The 15,390-nt window shown below is 39.8% G+C and overlaps 2 protein-coding genes across 3 annotated transcripts; one reads left to right on the top strand and one right to left on the bottom strand.

The window, feature by feature from the left end:
* The first annotated feature begins 310 nt into the window (after positions 1-310).
* Positions 311-2,630, top strand: LOC138802120 (gamma-crystallin 1). Of its 2 annotated transcripts, none has more exons than XM_069985272.1 (3): positions 311-319; positions 1,253-1,495; positions 2,355-2,630. In XM_069985272.1, the coding sequence occupies exons 1-3, from the start codon at positions 311-313 to the stop codon at positions 2,628-2,630; spliced, it is 528 nt and encodes a 175-aa protein (XP_069841373.1). The 2 variants fall into 2 exon arrangements, with proteins under 2 accessions (XP_069841373.1, XP_069841374.1); XM_069985273.1 differs by having other exon boundaries at positions 1,253-1,509; positions 2,372-2,630.
* Positions 2,631-9,666: 7,036 nt separating this feature from the next.
* Positions 9,667-12,360, bottom strand: LOC138802118 (gamma-crystallin-3-like). The gene is made up of 3 exons (XM_069985270.1): positions 12,352-12,360; positions 11,788-12,030; positions 9,667-9,942 (listed from the first exon to the last, which is right to left on the bottom strand). The coding sequence occupies exons 1-3, from the start codon at positions 12,358-12,360 to the stop codon at positions 9,667-9,669; spliced, it is 528 nt and encodes a 175-aa protein (XP_069841371.1).
* Between the last annotated feature and the right edge of the window lie 3,030 nt (positions 12,361-15,390).

Raw genomic sequence — 15,390 nt, 5'->3', positions numbered from 1 at the left:
TTGCCTTTACTATTTTGTGCTTTTATGGAAAGATGCTTTAGCTGGTGTACTTACTTTGCTGATTCTATATTTACTGTTTTAGCAAACAAACATAGACCCGTGATAATTAAAAGCTGACAAAAGAGATATACAAAGACTGAACATTCTCGGCTTTAATGTAGAGTGAAAAGAGAAATACTATATATTGTTTGTACTAAGCGAGATGTCTATTGTGTTAGTAATGCAGATCCAGCAATGGACGTGGTATATAAGGACAGCTATGTGTGTCATTCCACATCACTGAGGCCTCATCAAAGATTCTCTAGGCACAATGGGCAAGGTAAAGTTGTTGTCTGTTCACATTAAACAGATTAACTGTTTTCTTTTTTTATATATTTGTTCACAATTTTCATTTAGGAGGCAAAGCATTTTAAGAATTTTGAAATGATCCTAAAACTATATATATATATATATATATATATATATATATGTACAGTAAATATTGTCATTGTTCAGAATTAATTCTACTATTTACACGTTTCAGACTTTGCATTGAATATGCATAATGAACTAAACGAAAAAAAAGAAAAACAGGCAGTCGGCACTTACTTTGCTTTGCACCAGTAAAAAGTCCAGAGATAGTCAGCTGTGTGAGCAATCAGCAGTGGGTGGTGCACATGTGGCGGCTAAGCAAAGCAAAACAATCTGAACAAGTACTAAAGAGAAAGTGAAGCCGCGGCAACTCACCAGTCTGCAGAAAAACTTTTCTTCCTTATTGTAGGTACATAATAGTACAAGAAGACATCACAGAGGGGGGGGGGGGGGGGGGGGGGGGGGATGGTGGGAGGACGGTCACACAGGCATGTGTAAGGTAGCACATGCCTGTGTGACCATCCTCCTACCATCCCCCCCCCCCCCCCTCCCTCTGTGATGTCTTCTTGTACTATTATGTACCTACAATAAAGAAGAAAAGTTTTTCTGCAGACTGGTGAGTTGCTGAGGCTTCACTTTCTCTTTAGTACTTATGCATAATGAACTAAGACTAATGACTACTCATTGTATGAAACCAAGGAATTAAGTTGTATTGATCACCAGTAATGCGCATTTATTAAAAAGTAGAATAGAACCAAAATACAATACAATTTTTTATCTTATAGGCTTTTACATTTCATTGATTTTGTTACATTATTGACATTTTTTTCATTTTCTATTATTCATCATACGATTTCTGTAATTTAAATTAGCATATTTTTATTTTTTGTTATTATCTTAGATCATTTTCTATGAGGATAGGAACTTCCAGGGCCGCTCATATGAGTGCAGCTCTGACTGTTCTGACCTTAACTCATACTTCAGTCGCTGCAATTCAATCAGAGTGGAGAATGGAAACTGGATGCTGTATGAACGTCCCAACTACACTGGACACCAGTACTTTCTCAGGAGGGGAGAATATCCTGACTTTAAGCAATGGATGGGATTAAATGATTCCATAAGGTCTTGTCGCATCATTCCTCAGGTATTAACTTCTATGTCAAGGGGCTCCATGTATAAAATGGGCCCAAAAAGTAGGCAAATGTTGCCCAAAAATACAACCAGGCTTTAACTGGGCTAAACAGACTGGCACTGTGGCACGCTGATGATTTAGACAATACAAAAGATGGCATGTGGGGGAAGAAAGTGCTACTGATGCACTACTGAGTTTGCAAGGTGCTATGTGAGTAGAAGGTAAGAAACAGCAGTATAATAGCAAGGAAAGGGTTACAATAAGCTGTCAAACTGCAGCACTATAGACATACGTCAGTACTTGCACAAGAGACAGTTACCCTGAGCTTTATAGATGATAAGGGATTAGAGGGAAGCCTTTAGTTACCGTTGAAGAACAGTGAAGATAATTTTCAACAGATAGACTGACTCGGTGTGTAGCTATATAGCCCAGGCTTTTTCTGATGTTCTCTCCTGCAGATAGAGCATTGTAATCCCCACTTCATTTCCTCCAATGAAGGGGTAGTGGATAAATGTTAAAGGGGTTATCCAGCGCTACAAAAACATGGCCACTTTTGCCCCACTCTTGTCTCCAGTTCAGTTGTGGTTTGTAATTAACTTCCATTTACTTTGATGGAACTGAGTTTCAAACCCCACCCAAACTGGAGAAAAGACTAGGGCAAAACTGACCATGTTTTTGTAGCACTGAATAACCCCTTTAACTATATATTTGTTTCCCAAAGGCCAAAAGCTATTAGAACTACATTATTATCTCTAATACATATGAGAAATGAACACAAGTTTTATTTATAGATATGCAGAAGCTTTTTATTACGTTCCATTATTATTTGAAATTCATTTTTTAATCTTACAATCTATTTATTTCCTAACAGCACCGTGGATCTTTTAGACTGAGAATCTATGAAAGGGAAGAATTCAGGGGCCAGATGATGGAGTTTACTGAAGACTGTCCTCAAGTACATGAAGAATTCAATTATAATGACATCCACTCCTGCAATGTTCTCGAAGGGCACTGGATCTTCTATGAGCAGCAAAACTACAGGGGACGCCAGTATTACCTAAGACCAGGAGAGTACAGGAGATACACTGAGTGGGGAGCTGTAACCCCAAGAGTTGGTTCTTTCAGGAGAGTTCAAGAATTATTTTAAACTTATTTAATTTAACATGATAACACATCTAAATAAAGTTTAAAACAAATACAATATATACTGTTATTAATATATTGTAAATACAAAACATGTAAAAGCGACAGATTTTCTAACGGACCCCCTGAAGAGGCTGATTGAAATTCACGTCACCTTGATTCAGTGTAATGCCTTGTGCACCTACACTCTCCACCCAAAGAATGGACATGTCAATTCTTTAGGTGGAGAGCGGTGGATAGCAGCGGCACAAGAGGCATCGCATTGAATCAAGGTGACAGGTTGAATTTTAAGCAGTGTCAACGGTGCAGGCTCCACTTGGAATTCTGCTACTTTTACTCAGTGTGAATGGGCCCTTAGACTTAGGTTTGTTCATTAATTACAATTAAGCACAGTGATAACGAGGGGTCTTCTCTTATCACTTATATTTCTAGCTATCTAATAGTGTTGAGTGACCTGTCAAGTTGCTCGACACTGCTTGATGCTTGATGTTGGGGTGATAGGGTCAAAGTGTGAGTCTCCTCTCTGCGTGTTTGGTGGCTAAAATTAGCCAATAAATATGCACGGCCTGGCGCATCCTGTTATGCCGTAGCCATGTTGGCGACTGGTTGATGCTTGACTCAGATGCCAGAATGTAGCAGACAGAGACAGATGCTGGAGCAGAGACAGCATTAGTGTAAGGAATAGTGTAAGTAGGTAGGCAGGCCAGTAGGCCATACAAACCCAAAAGTTATTTTAAGACGTAATACTAGACATCAAACTTCCCAAACCAAGATTTGTTCCAAATTTTCCAAAATTAGATTTGAGAACAAAATGAATTTTTTGAACAAAATGAATTTTTTTATACAAAAAATTCATACAAAATGGTGGCCACAAATTGTACATTACTTTACAACAAAAGGCAGCTTTAAAGGGGCTAATCATAATCCCATGCAGCTGGGCACAAGCTGTTTTCTATAACTCTCCTGAGGTGAGAGGTTGAAGGGAGGCTGTACCTAGGAGTTGGTGATATTGATGGATCTTGTTCCCAAGAGGGAGACTAGGTATTATCGTTCAACATTGACTTTACTCAAACATTAAGCACAAAGAGTAAAAGTCTTTTATATGTGAAGGACATTTAAAATGGCCGCTGGTCAGAGATGAGTCACTTAAGATGGGTCAATTAGTGCAAATTTCTCTCTCTCAAATACAACACAGATACAATACCTCATATGCAACATAACAGCAGCATAGGTAAATATACACAAATATAGTGCAATAGACCTAAATATCACAATAAGTAGAAACATAAAGAGCACAAAAGTACCGGTATTATACAGTATACTGATACTGGTAACTGGTATAGTAGACCAGTTACACTGAAGTTTACATTTTTGTAGTACTAAACAGCCCTTTTACATTTTCTAGTGTTCCAACAGAGAATGTTGTACAGTACACTGAAGTTGTACAGTACACTGAAGTTTGCATGGCTGTGGTACCCAGTTCTAATGAGACACTTTACACATTCTAGTGTGCTAACAGCTAGTATACCAGTTGTAAAATATGCAGTAGTTGGCATGACTGTTGTATGCAGTTTTAAACAGCCAGTTTACGTTTTTTTAGTGTGCTAACTGTGACTATTAGGGATGAGCAAACCGAACCGTAACAAACCAGACTCGTTATGAACTTTGCAAAAAGTTCGGTTCAGCACCGAACCGAACTTTGAGAAAGTTTGTTACGAATCTGGAAACAATAACAACGGCGACGCAAAATTGTACTTTTTTCACAGAATAGACCAGGATACAAGGGATTATTACTCCTATAATCCCTTGTATCCTGGTTTTCTGTGAATATCAAGGGTGAGATCTTAAAGGGGTAGTGTGGCGCTAAGAAATTATTCACAAAATAACACACATTACAAAGTTATACAACTTTGTAATGTATGTTATCTATGTGAATGACCCCCTTCCCCGACCCCCGCCCGTGGACCCGGAAGTGTAGTGCATTATACATACCTGGTATGTGTCGACCCCCGTCCGCCATCTTCTGACAGTGATGTAATCTTTGGGAGGCCGGCCGATCCGCTCCGGCTGTCCCTTATGCCGGCCCCCCTGATGCAGCACACGTCATCAGCTGCTCAGCCGCGATTGGCTGAGCATAACTGTGCTCAGCCAATCGCGGCTGAGCACAGTTATGACGCGGCAGAGGGGGGCCGGCATGAAAGACGGCAGGAGCGGGTCGGCCGGCCTCCCGAAGATTACATCACTGTCAGAAGACGGCGGACGGGGGTCGACACGTATCAGTATGTATAATGCACTACACTTCCGGGTCCACGGTTGGGGGTCGGGGAACATGGGGAAGGGGGCCATTCACATAAATAACATACATTACAAAGTATGTAACGTGTGTTATTTTGTGAATAATTTCTTAGCGCAGCACTACCCCTTTAAATTAGTCTCCTCAGATATACCTGGGTGCCGCCTAATCATAAATGTAATGTGACAGCTGTCTGTGAGTATTAACCAAGACACATGAAAGCAACTTAAGTGTTCAAGCTTATCGAATTTATTAAGGGAAAATCAGTTCATATCTTTACAATAAGGTTCAAAAAATAGAAGAACCCCATTTAGTTGCAACAACAAAAAGTAAAAAAAAAAAAAAAGTCCCATCGGCTGTCCCATCACTGCACAGTTGTGTAGAAAAATGTTGGCGACTCATTGGGATTCTTGGTGTCCAAGACCGTGCACCCCAGTGCTGATGTCTGGTCCTTTAATTATGGGCAAGGGCAGTACATGTCTGTTAGTGCCCATTGGGTCAACATTTCCCCAGAAGACCACCAGAAAGTTAGCCCATTCTTGCCACTGTCACCTCCCCGGTGCTTTAGGGGGCTAGATTTGCAAAAGTTCTGCCTCCACCAGCTTGCAACCATCCACCGCTTTGACTGCAGTCCAACCTGCCCCCGTGTCTTACCAACAATGTCAGGCCCGACGCTCTCAGGCTGTCCTCCATTTTGTGAGCCTGGGTGAACGGAGCCACAGTGGTCAGGAGCTCCTCCGGACCATCAGGGAGGAGATATATGAATGGCTGACCCAAGGTCAACTAACGGTGGGAAGTGTTGTAGCCCACAAAGGGAGGAACCTTTCCACTGCAGTGCAGCAGGGAGGGCTGCGTTATACACCTTGTATGGCACATGTGATAAACCTCATAATGTACAGGTTTCTTCGAACATGTCCTGCCAATTGTTGATCCCTTTTGAGGACGCGACTGTGAGCAGGCATCAACGACATCATCCCACTCGTCCGTGTTCTTGAGAGTGCGGTGAACAACATAATCAGCGAGGATTCCCAGGCCACAACTCCAAGACTGAACAACCTCCTTCTCCATGAATAGTCTGTTCTCAATTATACTGGCCTGGGTGCAATACTGCCTCCTCCTCCTCCTCCAATAGTCTCTTTTCAACCATACTGGGCTGGGTGAAATCAAATGCTACTGCCTCCTCCTCCTCCGTCAATTGTCTGTTCTCCAACACACTGGGTCTAATACAGTACTATTACTGCTGCTGGTTCCACTGTCAAATGTCTGTTTTCCACCCTACTGGTGGAATTTTTTTCACTATTTTTGCACTTTGATTTCTTCCCCTTTTTTCACTGTAATAGCAACTGCAACTAAACGAAACTATATCAGACTCCCACTATTGTAGCTGCAGTTATTTAGCCGTTATAGCAAGGTTTGTTTTAGGTTCGGTCCGTACAAATCCGAAGTTCACGAAAGTTCGCCGGATCGAACCGAACTTTTCAAAAGTCCGCTCATCCCTAGTGACTATACTAAGGAAAAATAAGGGTCCGTTGACAGGTACAAGATCTGCACTAGATTTGATGGTGCAGATTTGATACTGCGGGTATCATTGTGACTTAATGACTGAACACAGTATCAAATCTGCAAATTCAAATCTGTGCCATTAAATCTGCTGCAGATCCTGTATATGTGAACGCACCCTTAGAAAGAATAAGAAGATAGTGATTAGACCGGCAGACAATGGAGGGGAACAGAGAACAGAAAACAGAGAAGCACTGCAGAATTTGAAAGATGCTAATTACTATAGAGAAATTAGTGATGACCTTTTTCCAATTATAATTCAACAGTACAAAAGTATGATAACTCTAGCTAGTGATCATAGTATCATCACAAGAGAGGAAAAAAGGTTCCTAAATATCATTAACCCTTAGCGGACACAGCCAGTTTTCATTTTTGCGTTTTCGTTTTTCCCTCCTCGTGTATATAAGGCCATAGCGCCTGCATTTTTCCACCTAGAGACCCAAATGAGCCCTTATTTTTTGCACAACTAATTGTACTTTGCTATGGCAGATGTAATTTTTGCCTGAAATGTGCCGGGAAACCAGAAAAAAATTATATGTGTGGTGAAATTGAAAAAAAAAATGTTTTTTTTTTTTTATTTGGGGGGGGGGGGGGGGGGGGGGGTTGTTTTTACTCCGTTCGCACTGGGGTAAAACTGACTCGTTATATATGTTCCTTAAGTTGTTACGATTACAACGATATGTAACATGTATAACTTTTATTTGATTTGATGGCTTGTAAAAAATTAAAACCTTTTAAAGAAAATATATGTTCCTTTAAATCGCTCCATTCCCAGGCTTATAGCGCTTTTATCCTTTGGTCTATGGGTCTGTGTGAGGTGTCATTTTTTGGGCCATGATGTGATCTTTCTATAGGTACCTTGATTGCGCATATATGACTTTTTGATCGCTTTTTATTACAATTATTCTGGATTTGATGCGACCAAAAATGCGCAATTTTGCACTCTGGGATTTTTTTGCGCTGACGCCATTTACCGTGTGAGATCAGGAATGTGATTAATTAATAGTTCGGGCGATTACGCATGCGGCGATAGCAAACATGTTTGTTTATTAATTTATTTATTTATTTTTATTTATAAAATGGGGAAAGGGGGGTGATTCAGACTTTTATTAGGGGAGGGTATTTTGTGTTATTAAAAATACATTTTTCTTTTACTTTACACATATACTAGAAGCCCCCCTGGGGGACTTCTAGTATATGCACTCTGATCTCTCATATAGATCCATGCAGTATAGTTATACTGCATGAATTCATGAGATCGGTGTTCTATTGCTTTTGGCAGCTGCAGCCAAAAGCAATAGAATGCCGAGCCGGGATCAGCGCCATTACGGCGCAGACCCCGGCCCAGGATGGATGCGGGGATCGCCCCCCCGCAATCGCGCCGCAGGGGGGCGATCCCCCCACTAGACCACCAGGGATGGATATGAGCAAGTATTTCGAAGCAGCTGTCAACTTTGACAGCTGCTTCTAAGTACTTAATTAGCGGGCACGGCGATCGGACCGTGCCCACTAATAGCCGCGATCCCGGGCTACATGCGGCACCCGGGATCGCGGCAGTTCAGAGGGGGGTCGCCGCGCGACCCCCCTCTGAACTCCCATAGCGGCACGAGGACGTTCAGTAACGTCCTGATGCAGCTATGGGTTAAATCCTCTGTCCCCCACTATTACCATCTTCCTAAATTTCATAACAATAAAGACAACCCCCCAGATAGGCCTATAATTTCAGGGGTAGGAAGCCTAATAATCTATAATTATTTGGATTACCATTATGAGGGAGATCCCTTGAGAGAGGGGGATGGGATTTTCTAACCATGTATGTATTTGCCCTTAACACCAATATTCACCATGACATTAGGATTAACTGCATCAGAAAATATTTAGAGAAGGACAAACAGGTCCTTGCAGAACAAGTGGGCTTCTTATTAGAAGCTTTAGCATTTCTTCTCAAAAATATATTTTTCAAATATGACAGTGCTACCAAATTCACAGCAAAGCTATGGGCACGTGAGTGGCACTGTCGTTTGCAACTTTATTTATGAGGGTCTTTGAAGTCAAGTTACGTTATCTATCTGTTGGAGTGCCCATGTTGCCCACAAACATTTCGGCCCTGAGGTTTAAACAAAATAACAGTTGAAGAGACTATGTTAGCACACAGGTGTAGTTGGCAGTCCTCTGGTGAGCATGTTGCCTTTTGGTAAACTGTCCATGGAGTCGATTATGCACAATCTTGGATCTCCCACTATAATGAAGAGTCAATGAGGAACTATGCCTCAGCATTCTCTGCCAATAGAGGACTGATCTGTAATCAGATATAGTTGAACCACCTAGTCTGTGTAGGAGCTGTGGTCTAGGGGTAACTCACCTGTCTAGAGACCAGTTACAGATTTTTGGTTCAATTCTCCCAATGAAAATGAAATCTAGTTTTTTGTTGTTTTTTTTTTCTCATTTTTGTATCATTTTTAAAAGTGCAAAAGAAATGCCAATCAGGTAGAGATTAGTTTTTTTTTATTAGAATGATGATGAGAAGAAGAAAAAATAACTAAATATTTTTTAATCATTGTATTAAAAAGAAACTAATTTATAAACTAATTTGGACCTGATAGGGAATTCTTCGCACCTTTAAAAATGATACAATGATAGGATTAGTCTTACAGGACAAATCCCTCATAAACCCATACTGGTGCTGTGTTATAAAATTATATTCATTAAGATACTCCAGTAGAGCATCTTAGCAAACCCTCAAATACTTTGATGTTAGACTTACAGGCCTATAGTTTCCAGTATCACTTTTAAACCCCTCTTAAATATTGGTACCAGTCAGATTAACTGCACCAGTCTTCTGGAACATACCAAAATAGGGGGTGGTACCTAAGAACTGTCATTCTCTTTAATTATCTGCATAGTAGTCTTTGTATCACATGACCATTAAAGCCAATCACTGGCCTCAACAGATACAGCACATGCTATGCATGCTGGAATCACTACTGAGGCAAGGTATTGTATACTTGTTCTTAGGGAGATTTGCCCTTAAGACTCTCTATCGGCTACAGTAGGTTTCCACAAGATAAATCAGTGCCAGACCTTAGATGAAATTGCAAACTGTGAATAAAAGGTAACCGTTAATTTTGAGACATTTTATTGCCTTCCAATAATATTATAATTATAATAAAAATTATAATTGTATGCCCTAATACAGATCGTGAACTCTTCTAAAGGATCCAACTCTTGGGCTCAGAGCACCCCAGTCAGAATATCTCCTGTACTCTCCAGGTCTCAGGTAATACTGACGCCCTCGAAAATTGGGCATTTCATAGAAGATCCAGTGTCCTTCCAGCACATTGCAGGAATGGATTTCATTGTATTTAAACTGTTCATAAACTTGTGGGCAATCTTCAGTGAATTCTTCTGTGTGGCCCCTAAAGTCTTCTCTCTCGTAGATTTTAATACGGAAAGTTCCACGATGCTGAAAATATACAATTATAGCATCAGTGCAACATAAAACAGCAGTAAAAGAACAGCCATTTAACCAAAGGAAAATATAGCATTATTCCTTTTTTACACAAGGCTGATAACTGTAAATCTAAACTGCAGGGTTTTCACCACAAATGGATGTACTGACTAATACAACCATCATCCTGCCGCAGCAGAAACTTTCTCTCAGGTGTTAACTTACAAAAGATTTTAGTGCTGAATGAAGCATAATTCAGACACCTGCATATGTCTATGTTCCCGCACCGTCTTTGAACTTGAGCCCTCTCTGTACTGCGCCACTCCTGGCTGCTGTTAGTCAGTCACTATGGCTCTTAATTAGCATGGAGTGATCAATTGTACCGCTAATTAACCATTTAAATGCTGCTTTAAAAACTGACAGCAGCATTTAAATGGCTTTTAAAAGGCGTCCCTGGTGGTCCAATAAGGGGATCGACTTGCCATGATGCAATAGAAAGTACAGATCATGGCACAAAGAATGACACCTCAAATAGCCCCATAGACCAAAAACATTTAAGTATTATAAGCAAGTTTAAACACTTTTTTAAAGTTATAATTTTTTAAAAGCAGTAGAATAAATGTTATATAAATTGCTTATTGTTGTAATCGTACTGACATGAGGAACATTGATAACATGTCAGTTTTACCACAGGTGAAATCCCCCCCTCCCTGAGATTAAAAAACATTTCACCCTGCAGATAGGGTTCTTTGTTTCGCAGCACAGTGTATGGAAAGATTAAGTGTGTCATTGCAAGTGCAATTGGCATCACAAAAAATAAGTCTGTAGGTAAACAAAAATGCAAGCGCTATGGCATTTTAAATAGGAGGAGGAAAAAACAAAAGTTCAAAAACTAAAATTAGCTTGGTCACTAAGGGATTAAAACAGGTAGCCTCTGCTCTAGTCATACTTGTTGCTTATAACCTAAAGATACTGTGCTACCATTTCAGTAGAATATTTTTTCAATTAAAGAGTACTAGATTCTTCTAAACAACCGTGTTTGGCTTATTTACCACACGTTAAAAGGGTTATCCAGTGCAAAATCTTTTCCTTTCAAATCAACTGATTTCAGAAAATTATATAGATTTGTAATTTATTTCTGTTTAAACATGTCAAGTATTCCCATAATGATCAGCTGCTGTACGTCCTGCAGGAAGTGGTGTATTCTTTTCAGTCTGACACAGTGCTCTCTGCTGACATCTTTTGGCAAGACAGGAACTGTCCAGAGCTGGAGAGGCTTTCTAGAAGGATTCCCAGAGCGCTCTGTCAGCACAGAGCACTGTGTTAGACTGAAAATAAAACAATATTTCCTGCAGGACATACAACAGCTGATAAGTATGGAAAGACTTGAGATTTTTTAATAGAAGTAAATTACAAATCTGTATATTTTTCTGAAACCAGTTGATTTGAAAGAAAAAGATTTTTGCTGGACAACCCCTTTAATGGGGTTGTTCACCAAAAATGTTTTATTTCAAAACAACTGGTGCCAGAAAGTGCCAGAGATCTGTAAATTTAATTTTATTAAAACATCTCAAGCCTTCCAGTACTTATCAGCTGCTGCATGTTCCTCAGGAAGTGGTATTCTTTCCAGTCTGAAGAGCAGGAGAAGTTTTCTATGGCGATTTTCTACTTTGGAAGAAGGCAGCCTTGTTTTTAAACTGTGAACAAAGTATTGTTTGATGAAGTGGCAAATACACACCATTCATCACAAGTTACTCTGATTACAATGCTATTTTTTTACAGACTTAGAAACAAATCTTCTGCCTAGACAGCAATCAATTTATATTGGTAAATATTTTGTTTGCGAAAGTAATTACCGACCTGAGGAATTATACGACAAGAGCAGATGGAGTCATTGAATCCCATCCAGTGCTGGAAATCTGGATATTCTCCTCTTTTTAAGAAGTACTGGTGTCCCTGATTGTTGGCACGCTCATACACCATCCAGTTTCCATTTTCCACTTTGATAGAGTTACAGCGGCTAAAATGGGAGTGAAGATCTGTGTTGTCAGTGCTGCACTCATAAGAGCGACCTTGGAAGTTCTTGTCTTCATAAAAGATGATCTGTAAAAACAACACATATGGTAAACTCTACATTTATGATATTTAGGCACACCTAAATTTAAAAAAATATATATATTTCATGTCTACAACCCAATTGCAACAGGAACAATGTTAGTTGCCATTTTATTTTTTACTCATAAAAAAAAATTGTCAATAGTAAAAACCACCGATGTATATAACAGTATGGATAGAAAACAAATAACTGTTTAAAGTCTCTGTTATCACATAGATTTGTGCTTCCAACACAGAGCAAGATGATTTTAACAAAATGATAGTAAAATTTAATTTCAATACATTAAATTAGGTCAAGTGTTAAAGTACCTTTCCCATTGTGGCTGTAGTATAGACCCTGAATGTCTGAAGTGAACCAGTCCAGCCCCTATTTATGTACATCCACTAGTGCTGCAACTGCTTAACAAAAGACATTTGGGCTTTATTTAAAAAAGGGTGTGGATAGCTCTTTGTACTTAGTATACAGTAGTGCTGTGTAGTAGTCTTTCATTTCATAATGCTGCTCTTCTTTGAAAACCATGATGTGTAGCATTTGTTTCTTCTTTTGTTTATATTTTCTATTGTTCTATTGTTTATATTTTCTCTGAGAGATGTTTCTGTGTTACATATATCGAGCTAAAAATAGAACACTCCAGAAATAGGTATAGTCTATGTAAAATGTAAAAAATATAGATATAGCTTGAAAGAAAAAAGTTTGATAAATGTTGGTGTCCACAGTTAGAAGGGAAAAAAAAACTAACTCAGGAATAACTTTTATGGAAACAGTGGAAAAGATTACAGTGGTAATCGTTTAACCCCTTAGTCACCAAGCCAATTAAGTTTTTATTTCCCAAACATTTATTTAATTGTAGCATTCTAACAGCTACTGTATAACATTTTTTTTCATGGAGGCTTGTTCTTTGCAGAATAAGTGCTACATTTTAAATGCACCATTTTGGGGGTTATAACTCACTGTTAAAATTGCATTAATTTTTTTAGGGAGATAATAATGAAAAAAAATGAAACATTTGACACAATAGTACCAGTTTTCAATTAAAAAAAAAAGGTCACCACATTCTAGAAACCTATTTTCTTGATGGAGGTGCATGGGGGTTTGTTTTTTGTAAAAAAAAAAAAAGGAATAATTAGTTTTTATTGGTGACTTTTTGATCGCTGCTTTGTGTTTTTAATTGTTATTATTATAATGTCCACCATGGCAGTCATTAGATACAAGGTAATACCAAATAGGTATGTTCTATCAATTATTTTATGTTTAATTAAAATGTATTTTTAAGGGCAATTTACATATTTTATTCTTTTTAACTTTTTAAACAGCCACTAAAAGTGGATTTCTACTTGCAATTCCCTGATTATAATACACTGCACCACTACTGTAGTGCATTGTATAGTGCAGTGTATTATACTCATCAGCAGTAAAGTCACAGGCAATATACCGTATACAGCCGTGCCTCAAGCATAGCTGTATACCAGTATACATGTGGCCCCAAGCTGCTATGGATATCTATCAGCAATAGGTGTTAATGGGGTAGGAGAGACTGCAGACTTGTTACATGCCTGATCATGATGGTGTGTGGCATGTAACAGGTTAACTGGTAGTTAGTGTTGAAGCTCAGCTGTTATACTGGCCTCGTGAAATTTAGGCATGGGAGACGCACGCCATAAAAAGCAGGTAGCCTAGCATAAGGTTCCTTGGTGACTGCCATGAAAAAACATGTATGGGCAGTAGACAATAAGTTAACTACTTCCACAAATTACCACAAACATTTATGTTGTGTGAGTGGTCGTGATGACCTGCTAAAGACAGCCAGGATTGACATCAACCCTCCAATACTAATTGCTCAGATAGAAAACTAAACCCCAGGCCATCTACCCTTTTTAGACCTTTTGGGGGACATTTATCAAGACTGATGTAGTCTATTAAGAGGCACAAGCTCAAAAATCCACATCTTCAGGCGTAAACCATCATAAATCAGGCACAGGGAAAGGGCACACCCCCCTCCCCGCCTTAACGCCCCGCAACAACCCACCCCCCATCATTGGGCGGGCCGTCTGTCAGGGAAAAGGTGCAGATTTTTGTCCAAACCACCTGGCCACCAGGGTGCAGATTGATAAATGTGCCCCTTTGTCCTGTCCCTGTCAGCTCCAACAGAAAATTGGAGGCAGGCCTGGATATATTAAAGGACTCTAGACTCTCCTGTCTATCCACAGCCATAGTATATAACTTTTTCGAAGAGATGAGTGAACGGAACGTCCTGAAAGCCACCCCACTGCTATAAGTGAACTGAACACTCACACATTGTACAGTCATGGCCAAAAGTTTTGAGAATGACACAAATATTATATTTTCAGATGATCTGCTGCCCTCTGGTTTTTTGTGTGTTTGTCAGATGTTTTTATCACATACAGAAATATAATTGCAATCATATTAGGAGTAACAAAAGCTTATATTGACAGTTACAATAAGTTAATGCAGCAAGTCAATATTTGCAGTGTTGACCCTTCTTATTCAGAACCTCTGCAATTCGCCATGGCATGCTCTCAATCAACTTCTGGACCAAATCCTTAATGATAGCAATCCATTCTTGCACAATCAATGCTTGCATGCTGTCAGAATTTGTTGGTTTTTGTTTGTACACCCATCTATTGATGATTGACCACAAGTTCTCAATGGGATTAAGATCTGGGGAGTTTCCAGGCCATTAACCCAAAATCTCTGTTTTTTTCCCTCAGCCATTTAGTTATCACCTTTGCTTTATGGCAAGGTGCTCCATCATGCTTGAAAAGGCATTGTTGATTGCCAAACTACTCTTGGACGGTTGGGAGAAGTTGCTCTTGGAGGACATTCTGGTACCATTCTTTATTCATGGCTGTGTTTTTAGGCAAGACTGTGAGAGAGACGATTCTCTTGGCTGAGAAGCAACCCCACACATGAATGAATTACAGTTGGCATGAGACAAGACTGGTGGTAGCACTCACCTCTTCTTCTCCAAATAAGCTGTTTTCCAGATGTCCCAAACAATCGGAAAGGGGATTTACCAGAGAAAATGACTTTACCCCAGTCCTCAGCAGTCCACTCCCTGTACCTTTTGCAGAATATCAGTCTGTCCCTGATGTTTTTTCTGGAGAGAAGTGGCTTCTTTGCTGCCCTCCTTGAGACCAGGCCTTGCTCCAAGAGTCTCCGCCTCACAATGTGTGCAAATGCACTCACACCTGCCTGTTGCCATTCCTGTGCAAGCTCTGCACTGCTGGTAGCCCGAACCCAGAGCTGAAACACTTTTAAGAGACGGTCCTGGCTCTTGCTGGTCTTTCTTGGGCGCCCTGGAGCCTTTTTGGCAACAATGGAATCTC

The sequence above is a fragment of the Dendropsophus ebraccatus genome, chromosome 9, assembly GCF_027789765.1.
Source record: "Dendropsophus ebraccatus isolate aDenEbr1 chromosome 9, aDenEbr1.pat, whole genome shotgun sequence".
Classification (NCBI taxonomy): Eukaryota; Metazoa; Chordata; class Amphibia; order Anura; family Hylidae; genus Dendropsophus; species Dendropsophus ebraccatus.
Note: the sequence above shows the minus strand (reverse complement) of the source record. Positions and strands in the feature narration are given on the sequence as shown.